The sequence below is a fragment of the Marmota monax genome, unplaced genomic scaffold (genome assembly GCF_021218885.2).
Source record: "Marmota monax isolate L192 unplaced genomic scaffold, Marmota_monax_Labrador192_F-V1.1 WCK01_AAM20220418_F8-fsc00036, whole genome shotgun sequence".
NCBI lineage: Eukaryota > Metazoa > Chordata > Mammalia > Rodentia > Sciuridae > Marmota > Marmota monax.
In genome coordinates, this window is record NW_026694491.1 from 6,322,762 (window position 1) to 6,347,726 (window position 24,965).

The 24,965-nt window shown below is 38.1% G+C and overlaps 1 protein-coding gene and 1 long non-coding RNA gene across 2 annotated transcripts; both read left to right on the top strand.

Annotated features, from left to right (window-relative positions):
* The first annotated feature begins 3,415 nt into the window (after window positions 1–3,415).
* On the top strand, window positions 3,416–6,841 carry LOC124075719 (uncharacterized). The gene is made up of 2 exons (XM_058571303.1): window positions 3,416–6,188; window positions 6,716–6,841. Exon 1 carries the CDS (start codon window positions 3,419–3,421, stop codon window positions 6,143–6,145), a length of 2,727 nt encoding a protein of 908 aa, XP_058427286.1. The 5' UTR covers window positions 3,416–3,418; the 3' UTR covers window positions 6,146–6,188; window positions 6,716–6,841.
* A 12,453-nt stretch (window positions 6,842–19,294) lies between these two features.
* Window positions 19,295–24,156, top strand: LOC124075707 (uncharacterized). Its single transcript, XR_006846142.1, has 4 exons — window positions 19,295–19,720; window positions 20,120–20,230; window positions 21,879–22,549; window positions 23,949–24,156. It is a non-coding gene; the product is annotated as an uncharacterized LOC124075707 (long non-coding RNA).
* Window positions 24,157–24,965: the final 809 nt, after the last annotated feature.

Sequence of the window (24,965 nt, forward strand, 5' to 3'; positions counted from 1 at the left end):
CACTAAATGGAAAGCTGTGGCATATCGACCAAGTGATAATAAGATCTTAGTGAAGGAAGGCTCGGATGCCTCAGCACAGTTAGCAGAGCTCTGTGCAGTAAAATTGGCCGTTGAACAATCTATCCATGAAAAGAAAAAGTATATACACGTTTTTTCGGACTCATGGGCAGTTTGTAATGGTATTGCCATATGGTCTGCAAAGTGGAAGGAATCTGATTATAAAATTAATGGAAAAGATGTATGGGGAATACATATTTGGAAATTTCTTGCGGAGGCACCTATACATGTAAAGATAGCGCACGTTGATGCTCACACAGGACGTACAGATGAAATATCTAAATTTAATGATGTGGCAGACAAATTGAGTAAATTTGACTCCGAAGGGCTAAAATTGGTGAATAAGGCACCTTGGAATATATTAGATAGAACAGATACAAAGATTCGGTTGAAACGTGACCCAAATTGGCATATAAAACTTCCTGAATTGAATGCTGATATTTCGGAGGATGAGATCCGACAATTGCATAAGGAATTAGGACATATTGGAACACATGGAATGTTCCAGTGGTTTCAGGGCAGAAATATAAAAGTTACCTGGGGAGCATGTAAGCGTGCGATATCTGGATGTGAACTATGTGCATCCTCGGTGCAACGTTTCCGGAGAGATCCACCCCACAATAGACCATCCCCTAGAGGATTTAATGAGAAGGTACAAATTGATTATATTGGTCCTTTGCAGAATGGAAAATATGTGTGTACTATGGTAGATTGTAGTACCGGATTGGGACATGCATGTGCAAGTAGACATGCAGATCAAAGCTCTACTATGAAAACTATTTGGAGCTGGTGTGCAGCATATGGATGTCCTTGGAATGTGACTTCTGATCAGGGTTCTCATTTTACTGGTAGAAATGTTCAGAAATTAGCTGACGTTTTAGGAATTAATTGGGATTTTCATTTGGCCTATAATCCACAAGCAGCAGGAAATATTGAAAGGTTCAATGGATTATTAAAGACTAAATTGTGGCAGATAGGACAAGATGTGCCATTTGACAAGGCAATACTGATTGCAGTTTTTGAACTTAATTCTAGGCAAAGACTGCACAGGAGATCACCCTTTGAGGAAACATTCCAAAAGGACATCGATGTGCAGGCAGACGGGGACCCAAACCCAGATAATATAAGACCATATAAGGTGTGGATACGTAACAGAAAAGATAACTCTGTGATTAAAGGTGAGATTGTATCACACGGACAAGGAAATACCCTATGGGTATCAACTGGAAAAGGGGACCTCAGATTAGTAAAAAGCCAAGATGTTGTCACTAGGTAAACGTTTGTGTGTTTGGTTTAACATATGCTTTATTATCCTGATTGTATATTCTTGCTTGTTTTGGGGTGGATATTTTTATTGTAACGAATGGCAGACAGCTCTTTTGAATGGTTCTACTTGTTTTAATCATTCACACATTCACAACGGTGCTGACTGTACCCATATTAACGTGAACCAAACGTATCATAAATTGTTGGTACGGGATTTGCTACCCTGTTATGTACTTAATTATACACTATGTTTCTGGTAATGGCACCTAGGACTTTGTTACTTTTGCTATTTTTGCTACTTTTGATAGCCCTGCAGTTCTATTCAGTAATGGGAAATCAAACTACAACTCCCACTACTTTTACTACTATAACTCCATATTATTTTGGTATCAGGAACATTAACCTGACCAAGCATTCTTACAAAGATTGGATCTTCAATTATATTAATTTCACTCATTCACTTCAAGAGTGTAATAATTCTTGTGCAGTAATACCACAATATTGGAGAAGTAACAAATTCCTACAAAATTTTACTGCTATTAGATACTTGTTTTATCATAATTATGCATTTTGCCACCATTATAACAAATACTCCGCACCTAAGGGGTGTGACCATTTTTGGGACATCAATACAGTTGGGGTATATAGCCCAATGTTTAGATCTAGTGCGGATGGAGGATATTCTAATAAATATGAAACTAACCCCCTCCGATGTCATCTGGTACCTGGGATTATGGATATGTGGTCTTATAAGCCACATTTTGTGTATTATTATAGGAAACTTGGAGGCAAACCTTTAGTTAAGAGCTATAATGCTACAGCAGCAGTGCTTAATAATCCAAACCTTACTGTATATACTTTTGAGGAGTCTACAGAAGAGAATGACTTTACATGTATAAAAGCAGCAGAAAAGGATGTTGCATCACTGCCTTTTCAGGTTTGGGTGTCCAACAAACAGAATGATTATAATTTATTCGATTATGAATATGAAGAATATGACTATTCTTCATATGATGATGGAGAGGAAGAAGGTTCTGATGAATTTACAACTACAACCCCACGAACAACTACGTTGGGGATAAATTTGTTGCCATATAATGATTCTAAGAAAATGTTGGATGAGTGGAAAGGATTGCCTAGACATTTACAAGGAGCTAGGCCATTGCCTAGATGGCCGCAAGTTTTAGTTGAACCCTACGGGACATGGTGTCCAAAAGAGTTACAGCAGTATCTAGATTCCATGAGCACTAAACAAAGGAATATGTCTATATATATTGAAGATGTGCAAAGCAGAACTCATTTGAATTATACCCATTATGTATCTTGTGTAGCGGATTTTCCTAATTTACCTATATATGGAAAGTTCGAGATTCTACAGAATCCTGATAGATCCTTAGAAATACGGAACCAATCTTATCTTACTATAGATAATTGGTGGAAAGTCAATACCTTAGGTACCGCCACTTGGCGATCACCTGTTGTGTTGACCGACCCTTTACCACAGCCATTTACCCATAACTTGGTTAAACCCGTGGCCACGCCTCCTAAAATAAAGGATAAAATCGGGTATGTTTGTATCCGTAGCATTTTTGGAGATATGCTTAACCGAACACAGGGACAAGCATTTATTGGTAGAGTTTGCTTCCCTGTTGATTCAACCTTCCTTAAGTGGTGCCAATATAGATATTATTATAAAATTGGTAATTATTCATCTGTAACTTATAAGATTCACACACAGGCCTGTAGGCTGGGTCCAGTTTACAGGACGACTGGGGTATTACATCCTGAATTTGGAATGTTTAATCACTCTGGATGGCTATTATTTGAAAACAAAACAAGGAGGTATGTCTTTAAAAATGCCAATAATGAATGGGACCTCTCAGAGATTGTGGATGGCCCGAAATTGGGACAGAGAGTGCATAGTCCAGGGTTACATGATTATAAATTCACCGTGGACGAATACATTGTTAACCAGACAGTGTGGAAAAACTACACACAATATTATAATATATTTAATTGGACATGGTGTTATAATTTTAGCAGACAAAATTGTGTACAGAATCCTCTTCATGCTGTATATCTGAATGCCTCTCATATGCATCTTGAGGTGAATAATACGTGGCATAGGTTTGATAATCAGTCCTGGCAACCTGTATTGGTTGTCACACCTAAGGATATTTTGGAAAAACACTTTTATAATGTTACATTTCTGCAGGTAGATTATACTTATAATGGATCTAAAGGAGAATCTTCAAAGTGGCCTTATTATAAATGCGAAGACTGTACCTTTAAGTTTTATGATAATTTCTTTGGGACTTTGATTCCCGTGTTTAATTTGAGTGATGACAAAATCAGAGTGAATGTCCATAATATGTCAATCCGGATGGGAGTTGATTCTAATTATGTGGACACTAAAAATGTTAGTTTAGCTATGGAAAAATCTATTTGCAGATGGTTTCCACATTCATGGCAATATGTGATTGGTATTCATAGGTCTATTATGCATAATGATTCCACGTACTATGATATTCCTCTTGATGTAAATATAACTGGAAATGTTTCCAAACATTATGAAGGTGGTAATGTTGTATTAGGCAATGAGGAAAAACAAACGAGGGATTATACTTTACATCCAACAGTATATTCTCTTGCATTTGTACCACCAGATTTGGATGAAGTTACTTTAGTGAATTACAAAACAGAAACTTACCTGGTAAATGCTGATGACTACTGGTCATTGAAGACTGGGTGCCCTAGAGCACAGCTCTGGGATACTATAATTAGATACCATGTGGATGTAGCAGATAGAAGAACTCTGAAATGGTGGTTGACACAAGGAATGGATTTCTCTACTTGGTCTAGTAAAATATATCCAGGAAAATTACCTTATTACTGGTATATGTTATTGCCAGGAAGTAATAATGAATGGAATCTTTATGATATTGTAACACATGATGTTTTACATAATAATACTGATGTGTTTGATGCACATGCAGGTAATCATATTATATATAGTACAAAGATGGATATGCAGAAATGCTACATGGAACCGACCTCTTTGAATCCTTGTTTAATCGATAGGGGAGGATTTAATGAAACCAGGGGATGGGTTACTGCCCATTTCCCAAGAGCGGTCCTCTTCCCACGCAAGGAAAAGGACGGTAATTTTATGAAGACTTTAGAGGCTCCAGGATTTTTACCTTTACTACATCAGCCAGTTAGATTTTTGATACAACCACAAGTACAGCCAATTGTGTTACGATTGTCTGTTAGTGATTTGTTGAAAGGTGAAACTGTATGTCCTTCTTTTGAGTCTACTGTGTTGCCAGATTTGTTTTATTCAGTTCAAAGAAATGCAGCAGGACGGAGACCTTTGCAGTTCGCAGCGATTGGCGCTTTCCTGGCCGGAGCAGCTTTGGGGGCAGCAATCGCTGGAGCAATGACGGAGGAACTTCGAGTGGAAATTTCAGCTCTGCGAGGACTTCAGAATAAACAGAACTTTGTTATCTCACAATTATCTAAAAATCTGCACTCCGCATCTTTACTTATGGAAAGACTTTCTGCAGAACAGGAACTTTTGAAACATCATGTTGATTCATTAAGTAAGGTGATTGAGACCATGGATGCATCATGGAATGTGCGTATGAAACAATTGGAGGCAACTCAGGAGTGTGAACATTTGCAAGCAATGATCACCGCGGGATTAGAAGAAATAAGACTGTTATTTAGAACTGGCATAGGCATGGAAACTGCATCAGCTATAACCATATTAGATCCTACAAAGGATTCTTGGTGTGAAACTGGTGTCTGTATGATTAATTTATGGCAAATGTCGACATCTAAGGTTGTAATAGGATATCCAACTAAGGCTATACCGAAGAAAATTGGTAAAGATTGGATAATACCATTTGATAAGTTTTATTGGTTAAAATGGGACAATATGTCATATTATGTGCCTAGTGAAGCCACTTATGCGATAGGTAAAACAACTGTTATAGCCTATGATCTTTTCTCAGATGAACCTAGGACTTCTGATATAACTATATCTATGCCTCAGGCTACTTTGTTAGATCTTGGGAATTTTAATATGTTGTCTTGTTATCCTGAACCGTACATGGTTCAACGATGGCAAAACATTTCTTATAGTGATTCTTTGAGTCTGAATGCTGGTTGCCATATACATACTAATGTCATGATGATGGAACATATGAATTTGACCGTTCAGAAACATCTGTTTAGGAGTTTGAATTTTACTAACACGAGAAATGTACGAGTCCTGACTCAGGTGGTTTATTTGTCTAATCATACTTTTGGGTTACATACTTTTGTGCCCCAGCCACCTCTGTCGGAAGAATATAAACATATGATGAAGGCGACGGAGGCAGCTAAGTCCATTTATGCTTCATTGGGAAAGGAAATTGAGACAGTACATAATCAAACTACTGAACTTCTCCAAAGATTCTCAGGAGAAACTCATAAAGTTAAAATGTTGGTTGATTCCGGATACTTGATTCCGCGTGACTTTCAGTATACTTATGATTGTAGTTTTGTAGGTTTCTTTAGAAAATTGGTTCATGCAGATGTTAGTTGCATTATGAGATGGAACCCTTTCCATTGGCTTAAGGAAGGATTGCTATATGTATGTTGTTTTGTATTATTTGTATTATGTATTAAGGTTTGTTTAAAGATTAATAAGTCTGCAGGAAAGAAAACTTACATTAAAATGGATAAACTTCAACATTACAGGGACCATGAAGCGAAAGGCACTAAGAAAATCAAATCTAAGAAGGAGAAGGACGGAAAGATCGAGGAATTATTCTGAACAGTTGCACTATGCAAATTGTCATCTTTGCATCGAATTTCATGTAAATACATGGTTTTTATATAGTGCATATACACTGTTTGGGCAGGAACGTTTTTCTCTTTTATGTAGACTAGTAACCTTACGCAGTGGACCATGGTGTCCACTGGATAGGACCTTGGAAGGCCAAGTGCCCTCTTTGTGTGTGTTTTTGAATCATGTTTGGAATTGTATTTCTGATAATAATTTGCATTGTGATGTTTATTGTAGATATAATATACATTTGTGTGTTAAGACTTTATTTGGATTGTTCACTGAAGTGATGAAGTCTGATCATGATTTATTAACCTTACACTCTAATGCAGGTGCTTTTTATGTTAATGGACTTATTTCACTTAACTATAATAGATCATTATTATTTGGTGATAATGTATTATGTAGAATCAATTCGCAATGCAGACAAAGGAATACATATGTTCCTAGATCTTTATTTGACATATGTTTAAGAAACATTTGTAAGCCTTACTTTATTAAATTATGGACTTATGTGGATTATCATCAACACTTACCTAAGATTGGTTAATATTATAGAATTTCTTGAGGAACTATGTCTGTGGACCAGATAATCATCAAACGGATATTAGGACGCAAGCTGAGGAACGACCTATTATTCAGGAAGGACCGGATGACTCCAATTCCGATGTTCTCTGAAAAAGATGTTAATTATCCATTTATGATAGTTCACAATTTGGTGATAGATTTGGATCTAGTAAAGGATTTGGATTTGGACCTTTATTTACGATTGAAACAACTTTTCGTCCCAAGAGTGAAAGCTCCCTTCTGCTGTGAGTTTCGTGCTATGCTTCAGCCTTTTCTGCACTCCTGTGTGGTCGGTGGCTGCATGGATGCCGTGGATTGCATCTTCCAATCTGAAGATTGGTTTGCAGGGCCGCGACAGCCCATACGTTTCCCCGAGGACGGGCAACTTCCGAATGGACGACCTAAGACAGGGGACCGTACTTGTCGCTTTGATACATCGGCACCATCAGTACCATCGGCGCCTCCGTATCAAGGGGGTGGAATGACAGGAGTAAACATCAAGGACGAATAAACAACATGAATCAGCAAAAGGACTTGTTTTGGACTTGTTTTGGACTTTGCAGTGACTAAGTGACTTTTTAGTTGTAAACATGTTTTGGTTATAGGATGACTAGATAGTATGCCCATGTTAGATAAGTTGATGATGTAACTAGGTAGTGTGCTTATGTTAGATAAGTTAGACATAAACAAGTTTGTTGTAAACATATAGAGTATATAAGCGCGAGGGAAACTCCATGTATTTGCTCACAATCAACTCTCATCGCCTGAAAGTAAGATCGTGCAGTGTGAGCCAGTCACCTCGTGTATTGCTTTGTGTGGTGTGCGAATAAACCAGCATTTCAAAAGGCAATCGAGTTCGTGCTTGGTGTTCGCGTACGTCGCGGTCCGGGGTCCAGTGCAGATATCCGGAAGGGAACTCCTGGTAACCAGACAAGGCTGAGAAGCTGCTCGTGACACTGCCGAACACTAAAAAATAAATATTAAAAAACTCTCTGTCTCTCTCTCTCTTAAAAAAAAAAAAAGAACAGCATCTATTTTCCACATTTCCCCCCACCACCACCATTAGAGAAATAACTTCAAAAAGTTTCAATTTTCTTTTGTTTTGTTTTTGGAGAATCTATGAGTTCAGAAGAAGAGTCAGAAAAGAATGTGTTTGGAAAGTGACAGCCCCCTTCTTGCACAGGTACAGCCCCCTGAGGCCCCTTTTGAGGCCAGCTCCTGGTGAAGGTATTCTGTGAGCCCACCTCCTAACACCCCACCTTGCCACAAAATGACAGAAATGTTTATACACTCACGTACCCAATGTGGACTCACCAGGAAATGGACAGTACCACCATGGTCCCTCTTAGCAATGTCAAATTAGAAATAAATACATGTCTCCAGCTGGGTATTCCATGTGTTTTTATTTGGGAATCACACAGACACCAAATCAAGATTTAAGTCAGAAATTCTCCAGGTACAATTACTCTCATAATGTGTGCCAATCATCTCAGTAAACACAGGATCCTGAACCTGATTTTTCTGCTAGAGCAATCAGCAAGGAAGAGGCAGCCCCTGCTTCCACTCCTGGAGCTTGCTCATACTCTGATGGTTTTATTGGTCATCTAAAGACTGTGTGCCTCACAGTTGTTGGGCATCCTTTAAATTGTCAAGCATTTACCCCCCAAATAATACTGTGTTGGCAAAATGTCTTTGAGTTTCTATGTAAAAAGGGAACGTGATGGGAAGAACAAGATCATTTGTAAATCCAATGATTTAACAATAAACAAATAAAACCAGTAAGAAACACAAAATTTCTTAATTATTTAACTTGAGTTCAATTTGCCAGTTAAGGTTCTTTGAGGAAATAGGCCAGGTCCCATATAATAAACATTCCATCACCAGTGTCATTCTGGAACATAGAAAGGTGGGAAAGAGAAGTGGCTAAACCCATGAATTGTGGTGTCAAGCTAAGATAATTTAGACTCAGGCCTAGACTCTGCCTTCTGAAGGGCTATGTGACTTGGGACACGTGGCCTAAACTTTCTGAGTCTTGGTTTTCCCATCTAAAAACAAAAGGAATAATAACAATGACTAGCCGTGTGAGGATTAAACCAGGCAATGCATACAGAATACTTAGCACAACACCTTACATATGGTGACCCCAAGTAACTGTCAGTGGTGATTATTGTTGTTGATGAGGTTGTTGTTACCACAGGGATGGTCTGTTAAGCTAAAGGCCGCTGAGACTCCAAGGTCTGGATTTCGAGCTATTTTTGCAAGCAATGAACTACTAAAAATAGGAGGCAGTGTTTACTCTCAGTGCTTTGGAGAACAGCTATGACTTGGTCTCTGACCAAGTAGATTCGGTGGCAGTGAACTAAACAGTCTTGTAACTGCCTCTCAGCTCAGACCACATCCTGACTAGACCTCGTTCCATGGAGGTTTGGACAACCCAAAAAAGCAGGCCCAACAGATTCAACAGGCCAGGCCCTTCAGGAAGCTTGCCAAGAGGAACAGGCCCTTCTCCTTTGCTGTTTCACCCAGAAAGCGGCAAAGATGGCAGAAGCCCAGGTGACAAACTGGCTATGAGTTGTATGAGTTCACAGGCTTGTGGTGACCCTTCCTTCACCACCACCCATAGAGCATCAAGGCAAGCCTCTTAGAATGCAGGGCTCCGAGGCAGGCAAGTCCTTCCTGGGAGCTGAGCAGCAACGGGGCATTGGGCTACAAACCATCCTGCAGAACTAGCCTGGCTATCATCCTAGGAACACCCAGACTTGAACTTGTCCTTGTCTGGAGGGTTTATCTAAGAAGAGATGATTCCTCTTATAGATATGTCATTCCTCTTATAGATATGTCACATACCTTTGAAACTTCAGTAGAAATTGAATTCATTTCATGGGTTTTTCATTTGTAAGAGCATGCTTTCATAACAATATATTGTGTAACAAATGATTTTAAACATACACACCATTGGTTGCACCATATGATGTGTGTGTTTGTATAAGTGTGCATGCTACCAATACTGAGGAGTGACAGTTTTCTTTTCCTATCTCTCATCTCTTCTTGGCCCAATCTTTATCAGATCTAGTATGTGTTTCAGTCTAGAGTCACATGTTGTCAATGATTCTATAGTCACATGCTGATAGTCATCACCAAGTGATGAAGGGCATCTAATCGCTTAAAGATTTTCATTTTTATCATTATATATATATATATTAATTATATATATACATATATATATAACATACATATAACATATATGACATAGGATATTTTATGAAAATATCCTAGTAAAAATAATAGAGAAGGCAATAGGAAGCAAGAATAAAGAAAAATTGCAGTACAAGATACAATACAAGGTACCAAGAATGAGTAATTCTTGGGGCTGGGGTTGTGGCTCAGTGGTAGAGCGCTTGCCTAGCAAGCGCTGGGTTTGATTTTCAGCACCACATTTAAATCAATAAAAGTCTATTGACAACTAAAATAAATTTAAAAAAAAAGAATTCGTAATTAATTCTTACACACACACACACACACACACACACATACAAAATAGAATCATAGCCAGGCACAGTGATGCACACCTGTAATCCCAGTGGCTTGGGAGGCTGAGGCAGAAGGATCACAAGTTCAAAGCCAGCCTCAGCAACAGCAAGGTACTAAGCAACTCAGTGACACCCTGTCTCTAAATAAAAATAGGGCTGGGGATGTGGTTCAGTGGTTGAGTGGCCCTGAGTTCAATCACCAGTACCAAAAAAAAAAAAAAAAAAATAGAATCATGGATCCAAGAGTTTGGAAGGAGCTTAAAGAAATTATCTAAATGCTGGAACTTGGGGAAAACTAAGTTATGTGCAGGCCATGTGACTGTGAAAAGATATATGTGTGTGTGTGTGTGTGTGTGTGTGTGTGTATCTCCAAGGACTCTTCTACTATCAGACTTCAGCAAGGTTTCTTGGTACAAATGAATATCTCAAAGTCAATAGTGATCCTGTATACCAGCAGAAAAAATGATAAGATATAATTTTTTTAAAAAAAAGATTCCATTAACAATAGCAACAAAAACTTTCAGGAACTTATAAAAAGATCTAACAAAGGAAATATAAGGTCATTTATGGAATGAAACTTCATTGAAGCACATAAAAGATCCAAAAATGAGGGCTGGGGTTATAGATCAGTTGGTAGGGCACTTGCCTAGCACATGTGAGGCACTGGGTTCAATCCTCAGCACCACATAAAAATAAAATAAAGGTATTATGTCCATCTACTATAAAAAAATTTTTAAAAAGATCCAAAAATGAAAGGCTATACCATGTTCATGCATGGAATGGGAAGGCTCAAAGATGGCAATTCTTCCCAAATGAATCTAAAGATCTATTTCAAATACAATTAAAACATATATGTTTGCCCCCGGTGGCATTGACAATGATATTAATCCTTAAGTTAATATCAAAAAGTAAAGAAACAACAATAACCAAGATGACATGGAAGAACAAAGACAATTCAGCACACTGAATAACAAGCTTATTATAAAGCTACAGTAATTACAAAAGAATGGCACTGGCGTGGAGACAGACAAATGCAACAGCAGAACAGAATAAAGAGCCATAAACAGACACATGCTTATGGTAAGACTTGATCCATGAACAGAGATAACAGTGAAAATCAGTAGGAAAAGGATAACACCATTCAATAAATGGCATTGGGCCAGTTAGTTTTCCACTTGGAAAAGCAAAAAAACAAAAAAATAAATAAAGTCTATACTCCAACTCATTTGCAAAAGTATTTTCTAGGTCAATTTAAAAAAAAAGAAAGAAAAGCAAAATCTAAATACTATTATGGCCTCAGGGTAGGAAAACACCTAAAGAATAACACTGGTAAATCTGACCACAGTGAAATTTTTAATGAAAACCATCATTTTAAAAAGTGAAAGATAAGCTAAAAATTAGAAGGAAATATTTCAGCTCATAAACTTCAACAGTGTTTTTTTTTCAATACATATATCAATGCATAAAATCCAACAAAGGATTATTGTCCAGAATATATAAATTCACACAACTCAATAAGAAAAAAAATAGTTTGACAGGAGAGTAGACAGAGTATAAGAAGAAGAAATTCTCAGGAAAGAAATATAAAGGGATTCAAAAAAAAAAGTAAGTAGTAACCAGGAAATGCAAATTATAACAATGACATATGATTTTGTATCCATCAGAATGGTAATGGTTAAAAATCATATTCTAACTATTGAGGAGGCAAGCAATGGAAATTCTCACGTATAGCTAGGGACTTATAAATTGGAACAACCTCTCTTGGAGAACAATTTTGAACTCTCCGGCAAAGTCGACAAGCAGCATGTTGAAAAGACCTCTGCAGTTCAATGGCCAGATGTCTACCCCAGAGAAACTCTTAGATCTATCCACAGGATCTATATATAATAAAGAGATTTTTAGGTAGAACTGTGTATAGGAGCAAAAAGACAAACTTTAACATCTACTAATAAGAGAACGAATAGATTTTAAGTTATATACTTACAGATTGAAATTTACATAGCAATTTAAATGAATGAGCTTTATCTAAAGGTATCAACCTAAGTAAGTCTTAGGCAAATTGCAGGAAGATAAGGTGATGGACCAGATTTTCACTTCAAGAGAAAGCATTACCCATCGTCCCCTGTTGATCTCTCTCCCCTGGAGAACTGAAATAGTCTCTTCCTATACCCCATTCTAAACCCTTTGCATGCCATCCTCCGTGCCACAACTATGCCACATCCCGGTTTAAACCTTTCATTGGCTTCCCTCTGCAGTCACATAATAAGATCCAAATTGCTTAGTGCTGCCTCTTCAGCCATTCCTTCTGGCACACTCTACCCCTCTGACCTCACCTCCTGCCACCTCCCTGGTCTCCACACTGCTGCGGCCACATCACCCTCTTCCCTGAGTACACCCAGATCGTTTCTGTGTTAGGGCACCAACACTTGCTGTTCCTTCTTATCATTTAGATTTGATTTGAAACAGTATCTTGAGCAAGGCCCTTCCTCAGTACCCTGCCATACCTGTCTTGTCCCCATCTCCCTTGCCAACCTGAACCACAATATCCTATTTCATCATGTTCACCCAGACACAGAAATCTACCTTTATTCATATATCTGTATATTTAGGACATGGGTTTTGCCTTATTCACCACATTCCAAGGTCAGGAGTGGAGTCTATCACATACTAGGTCTCACGTGAATATTTGTTGCTTATTTATACAAAATTTTGAACTTAACAAAGCTGCACTATCTAGTGTTTATAGACGCCTAGTGATGTGGTAAAAGATGAAAACCCGGACAGGAAGGTATCCAAAAACTCTGGGAGAGGATTTGTCTCTGGGGAACATGGGGGATCAGTAGGATCAGAGAGTTGGACAGAGGCCTTAAAATGAATCTGTGAAGGACATATAACAGCATTTATTAATTGTCATGATTTATGAAATCTGTGTGGTAATATTACATAAGTATTGTTACAGTTTTCCCTGTACTCTTCTGACTGAGATATTTCATAATAAAAGAAAAGCAGTTATTTTTTATTTATTTATTTTTTGTGGTGCTGGGGATTGAACCCAGGGCCTTATGCATGTGAGGCAAGCACTGTACCAACTAAGCTATATCCGCAGCCCCTGAAAAGCAGTTATTTTTTAAAGGAGAGATCTGAGATGACAGAATGATGAAGTTGGAGTCAGTGGCTGCCAGAGGCGAGGTGTGTGGGGTGGCAGTGAATGGGTAGTTCTCACCAGCTACCGGCACAGAGGAGATGAGCTGGGTTCAAAAGAGCCAGCTACAACATTAAGCTTAGAAAATGGTGAGAAATCACCAACACAGAAGTAGTTTTCAAGTCAAGGGTAGGATAGCTCTGTGACCTTAAGTGTCAGCTTCCACACTGAAAGGCACTGGAAAAAGAGAGCGTGCACCTGTAATCTCTTTATTTTTATAGGAAGGACACACAAGGAGATTCCATGGGATCTTCTTCACCAAATATGGTAGGGGATAGGTTTCAAAGGTGGAGTCTTACTTCGTGATGTCTTGTGGTCAGCAGATTGATTGACATCTTGGCAAGTCACACCCATCTCAGGTGCTGTGTGGGATCACTGGCAGAGCAAGAGGAGAGGCGCACTTGCTTCGCACAGCCCAACCAGCGTGCAAGGCCAGGCCTGTCCCCCCGTATAGCTCCAATGCACATAGCTCACACACACAGCCCATGGATGGCTCGCGAAAGGTAGTGGTGACAGAACAGCCCTGCACCTTGGCTTCAGTAGTGGTCACCAGATCTTCAGTAGTGGTAAAATGACCAGAACTGTATATACACTTTATACCAAAGTCAGTGGTCTGGTCTGCCAGGGCAGTCACCTGTTGGGTAACCACTGGAGGGAACTGGGTGAAGGGAGCACAGCCCTTCTCCATGACATCTTCATCCCTTCCTGAGCAATCTATAGTTCTTTTAAATTTAAAAATATCTACCTATGGGCTAGGGTTGTAGCTCAGTGGTAGAGCACTTATCTCGCACATGTGAGGCCCTGGGTTCGATCCCCAGGACCACATAAAAATAAACAAATAAAAATAAAGATGTTGTGTCCATCTACAACTAAAAAAATATTAAATATATATATGAGAGATATGTGGTCCACTTAAAATAATATTTGTTTCACAGATCAGACAAGAGAGAGGCTCATGAGAGGAAAAGCAATTTTCCTCTTTTGTATGTGTTAGGGCAGAAAGGCCTGTGGACACTGCAGTTTTCTTTGAACAGTCAAGTCCACAAATGCTGTGAGCCCAGGTCCCTTAGTGGCCCTTCCTAAGGACTCTGTAACAATAACTTCCCAGTCAGTGACTCAACCTGTAAAACAAGGCTTCAGATCCCTGATCTGAAGTCAGATATCCAAATCAGAGAACCCAACTTCAAATCCCAACTCTGCCAGGAAGTAAAGGGATGGCCTTCTACTTCCACCTCTTTGCAGTTTCCTCATCTGCCAAATGAGGACAGAGTGATTATAATCCAGACATGGTGTTGTGAGCCACAAATCAATATATGTAACAAACTTGGCATAAAACTTGGCAGATTGTAAGAGCTCAAGGAAAAATCGAGAAGCACAGCCTCAAACCTATGAAATGATTCCACATATGCTGATTATTTGTCCCAAGGATGCTCATGTTCATGATTCTGTCCAACTACATAACTAGGTTCTTGTGCTGGGTGAAATGGGAAGGTTCTGAGGTACGGGTCAGCACAGGAGTGAGGCAAACTGCACGAAATTCCTACAACTACCTATGCCCTCTTTTCACTGTTAGAAAGTAGCTAGAAGAACTATATTCCAGCTTAAAGGACATGAAAAAAAAGTAAGGTAAACTAAAATGGCAAGATTGCTCATGTTGTTTGGGTAATTCTGTAGACAGCGATAAGGTATAATCACAAATCAAATGCCAGAAGAATGCAGGCTCTCTATCACATTAACCAAACACACAGTCAAAAAATAGCTGAACACTCGAAGCTCCCAAAGACTACAGCAAGACTATAGATTGTGATTGTTTAAAATTTAAAGAGAGGGGCGGGGAGGGAGGGAGGGAGAGGGTACTTCTTTTTTTTTTTTTTTTTTGGCATGAACCAAATGAATTTAAAACGAGAGAAACCAGATTTAATCTGTGAGAGAAGGAGCAGGCTCCTCTTTCAGTTGGCCAAAGAAAAGCATTCCAGCTCAAGGGGCACACACAGGCAAGAAATGTGAGACTCAATTTTTATTTCTCAAAAGGTACATTAAAGTTGACAACAAACCCTCTTGAAATTCCAAAATCTGAACAACAAAGTGGTAGAAAAAAGAAATTGATCTTTCAACGGAATTTACAATGGCAAAGAGAGCAACATATCTTCAGCAATACGTACATCAGGTATCTAAAAGGGGGTAAAGCTGAAAATGTGCCTCATTTTTAAAAAGCTAAATCACAAAATTAGTTAAAATATGTGAAGCATTTCCTAAAGTTAACTATTGGCTTGAAATCAGTAAAATAAATGACTGCTGTAAAAATGAAAAAGTTGAGCATATTTTATTTTCAGTAATGAATAAGATTCCAAAAGCAAAAGCAACCCCTCTCACAAATACTTTCAAACAGTTTCATTTTGACAAGATTTTTAAGTACCCTAGTAAATCCAAGCTTAATACCCATCACATATTTTGCAAAAGTAATAAAGCTGAGGCAATAAAAGAAGTCTCAATAAATCCCTACTTTCAAAGTATTGCTGACAAGAAGAATCGGTACCCTGGGTTTCTGACCGGATTATTCAATTTGACATATGAACAAAATGTAGTAAAACTTGCTTCAAGTACTGGTTACATAAGCATAAAATTCTTGTTTAATTCTTATTTAAAACACAAAGATCAATCACATACAAGTTCAAATCTCTCCCTTAATTCCTGTTGTTCAAGCGCCACCAGTCCCCTGCCAACCCTTGTGAAGCCTTCTTTCTAGTAATGTGGGTAAATATGTATTCATATTATCAGCTGTTACAACAATAAGAGTTCTCTACAATAAATTAATTTTATATTAGCTCCTCAAGGTGAAAAGAAGCATTATATCTAAAGGAATAAGATAAGAATAATAAAAAGAGCCAAAACATTTCCTCTTGTGAAAAACAAAAAATAGAAAAAAAAATTTCTATGAACTCCCTTGGTAAATTGTTGATTAAAGTTTACACTGGGGGAAAAAATATCTTCTAAAGTCTTGAATGAACTTAAAAAATGAAGAAAGTTGGGCAGTACAATTTTTAATGGTTAAAAAATTTTTGTTTCACTTTTAAGCTTTTTTACAGAATATGTAAAGAGCTGTAAAAATGAAAGTACAATAATATTGAAGGTCAACTCCGTCAAAGTAAGAAAAGCAGATTCAGAGTTAAAGCTAAAATGTCTAATTTCAACTTCTTATCTTGACATTGATATGCATTTTACTTAACTTGCATTATTATTATCAGATTATTATTATCATTACCTTGAACCCATTACCATCAGAATTCAGATTATTTTTATAAATGTTAAAGGCACTGAAAGTTAGAAACCAATTAATTTTCCACTTATTTAAAAAAAAAGATTTATCTCCAAATTTCTAAAGCAAATAATCCCCCAGGTGCTTCCTGCCAGTTGTGAGGGACATGCTATTTAGGGACAACACCCTGCAACAACACATTCACCTCCTCTCTTCCTGCTGGCTTCTAAATCATTACTGGAAACACTTGTTTGAAATTAAGAGCTTTGCAAAGGCAGGCTTCCTATGCCTACTGATTTATTTTCTTTATTTTAAGGCATAAATCTGTGTATGATATGGTTTACAAAGCTACGGAGATTCAGACCTTAAGTGAGAAATGTATTTTATTTTAGTTTGTTTGCTTGTTTTTTTTTTTTTCCCTTTTTTTGCCAACACCCAGACCCTGCTTTGATGTAACTGAGTCTTTGCTTAAGATGAGTTTTGAAAGTGAAGGAGCTGGATTTGGAAAGGGCCATTTTCTGTCTAGAACAACAAGGACAGTGAACAAGGAAAGTGAACAGGCAATTTAGGAAATAAAATACTTGTCAACTTCCTGAAAAGTAGGCTATAATCTTAAAAGGCAATCTGGAGTGCTATTGTGATCATTTATGAAGCAATTTAATAGTAACTTGAACCACAAGTTTTTTGGAATTTGATTTATGTCTTGGTATCTGATTTCACCTACAGTAAGTTATATCTATAAAAATTTAAATGAAAAAAAATGGGAAGATAAAATTTTCTGTGTAGGTGGAATGATTAAAGCTTTTGGAGTCAGAAGCAGATGAAATACCCCTTTGGGGACCAGATCTAGAAACAGTCAGTTCACTGTGGCAATAACGACGGCCAAAGCTTATTCCCTCCCCAGAATCACATTTGAGTTGTAGGAAATCAACTTTGTTGTTCCTAGAACTGGTATCAAGAATAAGTGCAGAGGATAGATTCGTGGTGGGTATGAAAAGAAGCAGAGAGTGAAAATGAGATGACAGAAAACTAGCATAAAGAGATAGTGAGTAGGGACGTTGGAAAAGGAGAAATTATCAACCTAGTTGTGTTTAATGTTTTTTGAACAGAACTAATTGAAGACGATATTATTACATATTAAAATGTTTCTCCAATTCTACTCTAGGGTTTCTAAAGAGTGTCAGTTCTTTGAAACCACAGACAAGGCATGAAGCCATGTGTCTGCCCCACCGCCCTGCATGTCCACGGTGATGCCATGCGGGAACTGAGGTTGTCAAGGCTGCTCCCTCAGCCAGCCTTCCAGCTAGTTCCATAGGCCCTGGCAGTGCATTAAATACTCCAGAGACATTTTTTCTGGAATAGAGATATAAATGAAAGTACAATAATATTGAAGGTCAACTCCATCATTAATTAGCAAATAAACAAGCTTATTTAATCTCATTACTAAATATGCTGCTTAAAAATTAACAGTATTTTGGGCTGGGGTTATAGCTTAGTGGTAGAATGCTTGCTTCACTCCTGTGAGGCAGTGGGTTCAATCCTCAGCATCACATAAAAATAAATAGAGATATTGTGTCCATCTACAACTAAAAAATAGTTCTTAAAAAAAAATGAACAGTATTTTAAGGAAAATTCTGTTATGTTTACAGCTTGAAAGATGGTAATTTAATTAACCCCAAAATAATAAATTAGAATGTAATTTGGAAATACCCATTATCATGTTAAGTGCACCTACCCTTTGACCCAAAGAGTTCACTGCTAGGAATTTATTCAACATATATGTTCCCATAAGCACACAGCAGCCTTAACACAGAGGTTTAGACTACACCAAATTGGAAATGACCTAAATGTCCCTGGTAGGGGATTATTCAATAATAATGCATTCATACAATGAAATATTATGAAGCTATTGAAAGGAATTAGGGAGGGCTTTAAGTTACCATAAAGGTATGCATACATGTATATCTTTATACATATAGCTATAGATATAGATAGATAGATAGATAGATACACACACACTGATCTACATATATATATGTATATCTATCTCAGTATGCATATGTATATAAAGCTCTTTGAGGGCAATTAATTAGCAAATAATTAATTTATTATTTATATACACGTATATATATGTCTATGTGTATCTATATAGCTATATGTATAAAGATGTACATGTATATATAGAGAAATGCATGTATATATATATAGATCTATATATCTGTATACAGAGAGAAAGAGATCCAAAACAACAAATTAAAAAGCAAATTTCAGAGCAGAATGTATAGTGCTATACTATTTGTGTGTGCTTAAAAAAAAAACACGATTAAAACAGAAGCTTAATTAAAACATTCTGAAAGAATTTAAAAAAAGAAATTTAGAATAGTTATCTTCGGAGACGGGTTTGGCAATTTTGTTCTGTACTTTGTACCCTTCTGAACTGACTAGATTTTAAACCGTGAGCATGTTATTGCTTTCATTCTAACTGAAAAACTAGCAAATTAAAAAAAAAAAAAAAAAGTCTTATTTACCCTGAATTTGCAAAACGGATGCTCTGCTAGGAGACAGTCGGTGGAAGCCACAGAGCCTAGCCACATTCTCCTACAAGGCCGGCTAAGGACGGCCACGTGAAGAGGTTAACCCAGGAGCCCTACAGCAAAAGGCTGATCCCAGCCGGGGGCTCTCCACACCACTCGGATCTGGTGCGCTTCCAACACCAACCGCGTCGCCTGGGTCAGTTTGTCCACGTTCCCTTGCTTCCAACGCCGTCTTACATAAGGTTCTGGGAGACCCGCGCCGCGTCCGGACGCGCCTGGGAGGAGCTGCCACGCCACCGCCCCTTTGGGCTCCCGGCTCCAGCACCGCAGCAAACAAAGAACTTCGGCTGCATCGCCCAGTGGCGCCCGGATCCCTTCCCTCTGGACAGCCAGGACGCACGTCCGAGACGCTAGAGCCAGCCCCTGCAGGAGCTCGGGTTGACCATTTCCAAGTGGAAAGAATGGAAACCATAAGTGAGATTCCTCTCCCCGCAGACTCACTTTTCCCCCCCTCACTCCGGTCTTCTGCATTCTCCCTTAACTAGTTCCTAGAAATATCTACCCGGGCTAATTCATTCTGCTCTTGTGTATGCAAAACAAGGTCAAGCCGCTTCCAGTCTCGTGCTGAGCCTCGGTTTTGTACCGCCTTTTAGTAAGCATCAAAGTTTTTGGGTTTTTTTTTTTTTTATTTGTTTGTTTTTCTCTTCTTGGGCTTCATGACACTGGCAAGTGAATGTCAAGGCTTTTGAAAAAGTTGAATTTCAAAGTCTGGAGCTTGCATACTTCTTCCAAATCTCACATGTTTACCCCTTTAAACTTGGAAATATATTTCTGAAAGCATTTCTTTTTTTAAATCGTCATTTTGCTCAACAGTATCCTGAGGCTTAACTGCACTGCCAAACAAGTAAAAACCTGCCACACAGACCGTGGTGTTAAGGAAGAGGCAAGTTAAGTGTAAAGAGAAAAAACTCGTCCTATTACCAGGTAATCTCTCTCATTTCTTCATAATATTTCTTCAAATATTTATAATACGAATGAAGGAAAGAACTGTGATTTGCTTGTCTCCACTGGGAAGCTAACTCTTCAATAAACCTGTTTCTCCTAACCTCCACTCTCCCTGCCTTTAAAAAACAGCAAGAACAGTAAACAGCCATCAAACCTCAAGGTTCAACCCAGAATAGTAGGTTACCAGAGTGGGAAATGTTATTAGATAATAAAGAGGGAAAAGTGCCTTTTTGTAATAATTTGGGGACCAGTGTTGTGTCGGTAGCAAACATTGTATTTTCCTGCAGTGGAAAAAAAAAATCCAAATCCTTGCTTATTTTTGTGGAAAAGTCCATATTAACAATCCAGTACTTTCAACTTTTTCAGCTTTGGCAGTCAGAGAGGGTGCTGTTAACAGCCCTCAAAACTGAAGTTCCTTTATTTCTTCTGCCACTTGAGAAAAAGTTTTGCCACAAAGTTCTAATAACTCTAAGTTCCTACAAATCAGCTTGGAAACGTCTAAATGTGTTTTTCCTAGAAAAAGTGCCAGACATCAATTTTATCTGGCAACCATCAAAATGCATCAGACCACAAAACTATACATTGCTGGACCTCACAAGGAGCATGGTAAGGAATCGCAGTGAGCCAACCCAAGTGCTCAGCTACACCACATCTGCAGTCTACAACGTCAACAGCTGTAATGATATACCAAAATACCAGATTTTTATAGGTGATAAATTCACATTTTCAGCTAATTCTACTGTGATCTGTTGCCTAGACTCACATTTAAAGGAAATACTAAATTTCAGTTACAGGATAGTGACAATACCTGACATTAACTGCTGCAACCAAGAACGTGCAACAGCAAAATAAAACAAAATTTTAAATTGTAAAAGTAATGGGTGGAAATCTCAAATCAACCTTCTCAGCCTCAGGTTTAAGATTACATAGCATTATTTAACTCCTCATCACACTAAACTAACTGTCATATATTGAATATATATATATATATATATATATATATATATAGAGAGAGAGAGAGAGAGAGAGAGAGAGAGACCATGAAAATGAATTTTTTTTTGTTTGCAACTATATTATTTTATGAGATAGCAAATGACATAAAACGTGGGGATTTAGGTCAAAGAACAGTTTTCCTGATTGCCAGGTTGGCAGAACTTGTGTAACTAAAGTATGCATACTGATAATTGATGTACACAGTGACCCCCAAACAGGAAGTGCCCTTGGAATCATAAGTCTAATAGTCATTTATTCAACCCCTACTGTGAGAAATACAGTAGGGATTATAGATTATAAGGCGCTGCCTGCACAGATTTTGCATTCTAGTTAGAGAAGGGAATGCCATAAAGTTCAAAAAAGTGTAGGCTGGTGGGCAGAGAGGAGGGGAGCAAGGATGGTTGCTTTTCATGACGTCTTTCCATGGTAGTTGATTTTTGAAACTGTGCTATGTGTTTTACTTACATAAAAGTTTAAGAGGTAAATAATGATAGCAATGGGAAAGAAGGAACAGATGTAATAAGCATAGGAAGAATACTGCTCCAGCCCGAAACCGGATAGGGGAAGCTGGGTACAGATGGACCTCTCCCTCTGCTTCATGTCCCTGATCTATCAATAAGTTCATTGTCTCCAGAATCTCCCACAGATTCCTCCTCATCCTCATCCTCCCCAACACTGCCTCAAGCTGCAAAGACCTCCTCACCATTAACCTTCCTCTGGTGCATGAATTCTTGACATTTGTTGACCCCTTTGGCAGTACTTCCCATCCTATGGAACTCTTCTCACAATAAGGTGCTTGGATTATAAAATAAGGTACAAAATATGAATTGTATTAAAATGTAAATATCAACTTATTTTTCAAGTTGTGACATAGTACATAGGTTTATTAATTCATCAAATAACAAGACGTACAAGATCTAATATCTATATTAAGTTCAGTAAAAGTGTAGCAGGTTATTTTGAGATATCTTCAATAGCTGTAATGATATACCAAAATACCCAATTTTTATAGGTGATAAATTCACATTTTCTGCTAATTCCACTGTGATCTGTTGCCTAGACTCATATTTAAAGGAAATACTAAATTTCAGTCACAGGATAGTGACAATGACAATATAATTCTTTTTTCCAACTTAAGCTCACAGATCCCAAGCATTCTGTCCATGGATCCCTTGCAAGTCCAGGCACCCAGTTAAGAAGCTCTGATCTAGGGTCATGTCCCTCCAGAACAACCTCCACCTTGCCACCAGATCTGATGCTGTCACTCTTACCCTCAAAGCCTTCAATGGCTCTCTCACTTCCCAGGTATAATACAAACTCTTCTGAAAGGGAGGCAAAGCCCTCCATGCTCTGTCCGCTGCCCCCCCCCCCCCCACACACACACACGCCCCCAGCTTGCCAGCCACCTCATCCTCTATGCCTCAGGTCAAAAGCTGCCTCCACTCTGATGCCTTCCTTGACTTCCCCAACCAGACCCAGGTAGTTCTCTGTGTCCATTCCTCTATGGGCATATGGTTGTCCTGGAGTATCTGAGGGGAACTGGTCACAGGACCTCCCATGGATGCCCAAGTCCTCACATGGCTCAGGTCCCTTATATAAAATACCCTATGGGCTGGGGATGTGGCTCAAGCGGTAGCGCGCTCGCCTGGCATGCGTGCGGCCCGGGTTCGATCCTCAGCACCACATACAAACAAAGATGTTGTGTCCGCCGAGAACTAAAAAATAAATATTAAAATTCTCTCTCTCTTTAAAAAAAAATAAAATAAAATACCCTAGTATTTGCATATAACTTACACACACCTTCCTGTGTGCCTTAAATCATCTTTAGATTACTTATCATACCTAACACAACATAAATGCTATGTAAATAGTTGTTATGCTTTATTGTTTAGAAATAATGACAAAGACAGGTGTGATGGCACACATAATCCCAGCAGCTGAGGCAGGAGGACTGTGAGTTCAAAACCAGCTTCAGCAACTTAGGGAAGCCCTAAACAATTTAGCAAGACTCTGTCTCTAAATAAAAAATATAAAAAAGGAGCATATATTTTTTATATAAAAATATAAAAAGGGGGATGTAGCTCACTTGTCAACTACCCCCCTGGGTTCAATTCCTGCTACAAAAAAAAAAAAAAAAAAAAAGCCCCAAAGCTAATATTGTTTATCTGTGATTGTTAGATCCATAGATTCAGAACCCACAGATACAGAGGGCTGACTACCTCCATTGTAGCCATCAAGTTATGGTATAATGGTCCTCCCTTATCTAAAGTTTCACTGATCTGCTGTCTGAAAGTATTAAATAGAAAATTTCAGAAATAACAATTCCTAAGTTTTTTTCTGGAGTGTATGTGTGTGTTGCTGATGGTCGAACAGGGCTTTCTTTTTTTTTTTTTTTTCTTCTTCTTTTTTTTTTTTTTTTGCATAGTAGGTAAGCATTCTACTATAAATTTTAAATAACTTTTATTAGTTGTTAATCTCATACTGTGACTAAAAATTAAACTTGTATCATAGGTATGTATATATAGGAAAAATAACATAGTATATATAGTGTTCAGCACAGTTTCAAGCATCCCCTGGGGGTCTTGGAATGTATCACACAAAGATAAGGGAGACAACTATCCTAAAATTGCTGGCACAGTGTCTCCTGTTACACAGAATCTCCTTCAGGTCAATTCAGTAATTTTTTTTTTTTTATTTTCTCCAGGACCCTGTCTTGTGCATGGCACCAGTAGATGTTTAGTAAATATGTGTTGAATATCTGAGTAAATAAACCAATGGATGTATAACTAAATAAATGAAAGAGATCAATATGAAGAAGGAGGTATGAATAATGCTAAGTTTCTAATCTGGGTTAATGTAGAAAACTGAAAATGAAGAATGAAGGTGTTCAATAAAGTTGTAAATTAAGTAGATTTTGTGTGTAACTTTTTTTCAAAGATAGCAACCCCCCACGAATAAAGTAGAGGATAATTGTCCATTAAAATACCACATTTATTTTATTATTATGAGTATACAGAAATTTGCTATAGAAAAAGACCCCAAACCAAGAAATAGAGCTTATTCCAAAACAGGGTTTATAAATCAGTTATCTAGAATTTAAAATACAATCTCTCTGAAAAGCAAATTAAAATTGGTGATTAGGAATCAATTTATCATGAAAGTTCATTTAATTTGTGATGTGCCTAGAAAGGTTTCATGTTTGATAGAAAACAGTACTACTCAATGCCATTGCCAATTAAGGGAAAAAACTAAATAGCAGTGAATGTGACCATCACTAATTTATTTATCTTGAATATTGACACTGGAGGAAAGACAGCTTTAACTTCAGCGGGATGAGAGAGAGCTCAGAGAGATGTTTGTGGAGATCAGAAAGAACGTCGGGTGGTTTCAGAAGCTCTTTAGTAATGTACAATTTCACTGCAAGACAGGATCTTTCCTTTGGGCTCACCAATGACTCACACAAAGGAAAGACAGTTTCTTGCAGTACTTGAAAAAACTGGAAGACAAGTAGGGTCAGAGTTAAAGAGGCTATGTGTGTCCTACACAATTTAGCTGAGGTCAAATTAGCCAAATTAGGGAAGAAAAAAGAAGGGACCAAGAATATATGGCATGGTACAAGTGGTGGGGATTTCTGTGGCTCACCAAATATTTTCTCCTCCTGGACACAAGGGAGGGTTGTGCCGCCTAACCCCCTCATAGTTGGACAGTGCCATTTTATAGT

What these genes read in the sequence shown, in the direction of transcription:
- LOC124075719 (XM_058571303.1), top strand. Translation starts at nt 3,419, where the DNA reads ATGCATCTTGAGGTGAATAATACGTGGCATAGGTTTGATAATCAGTCC.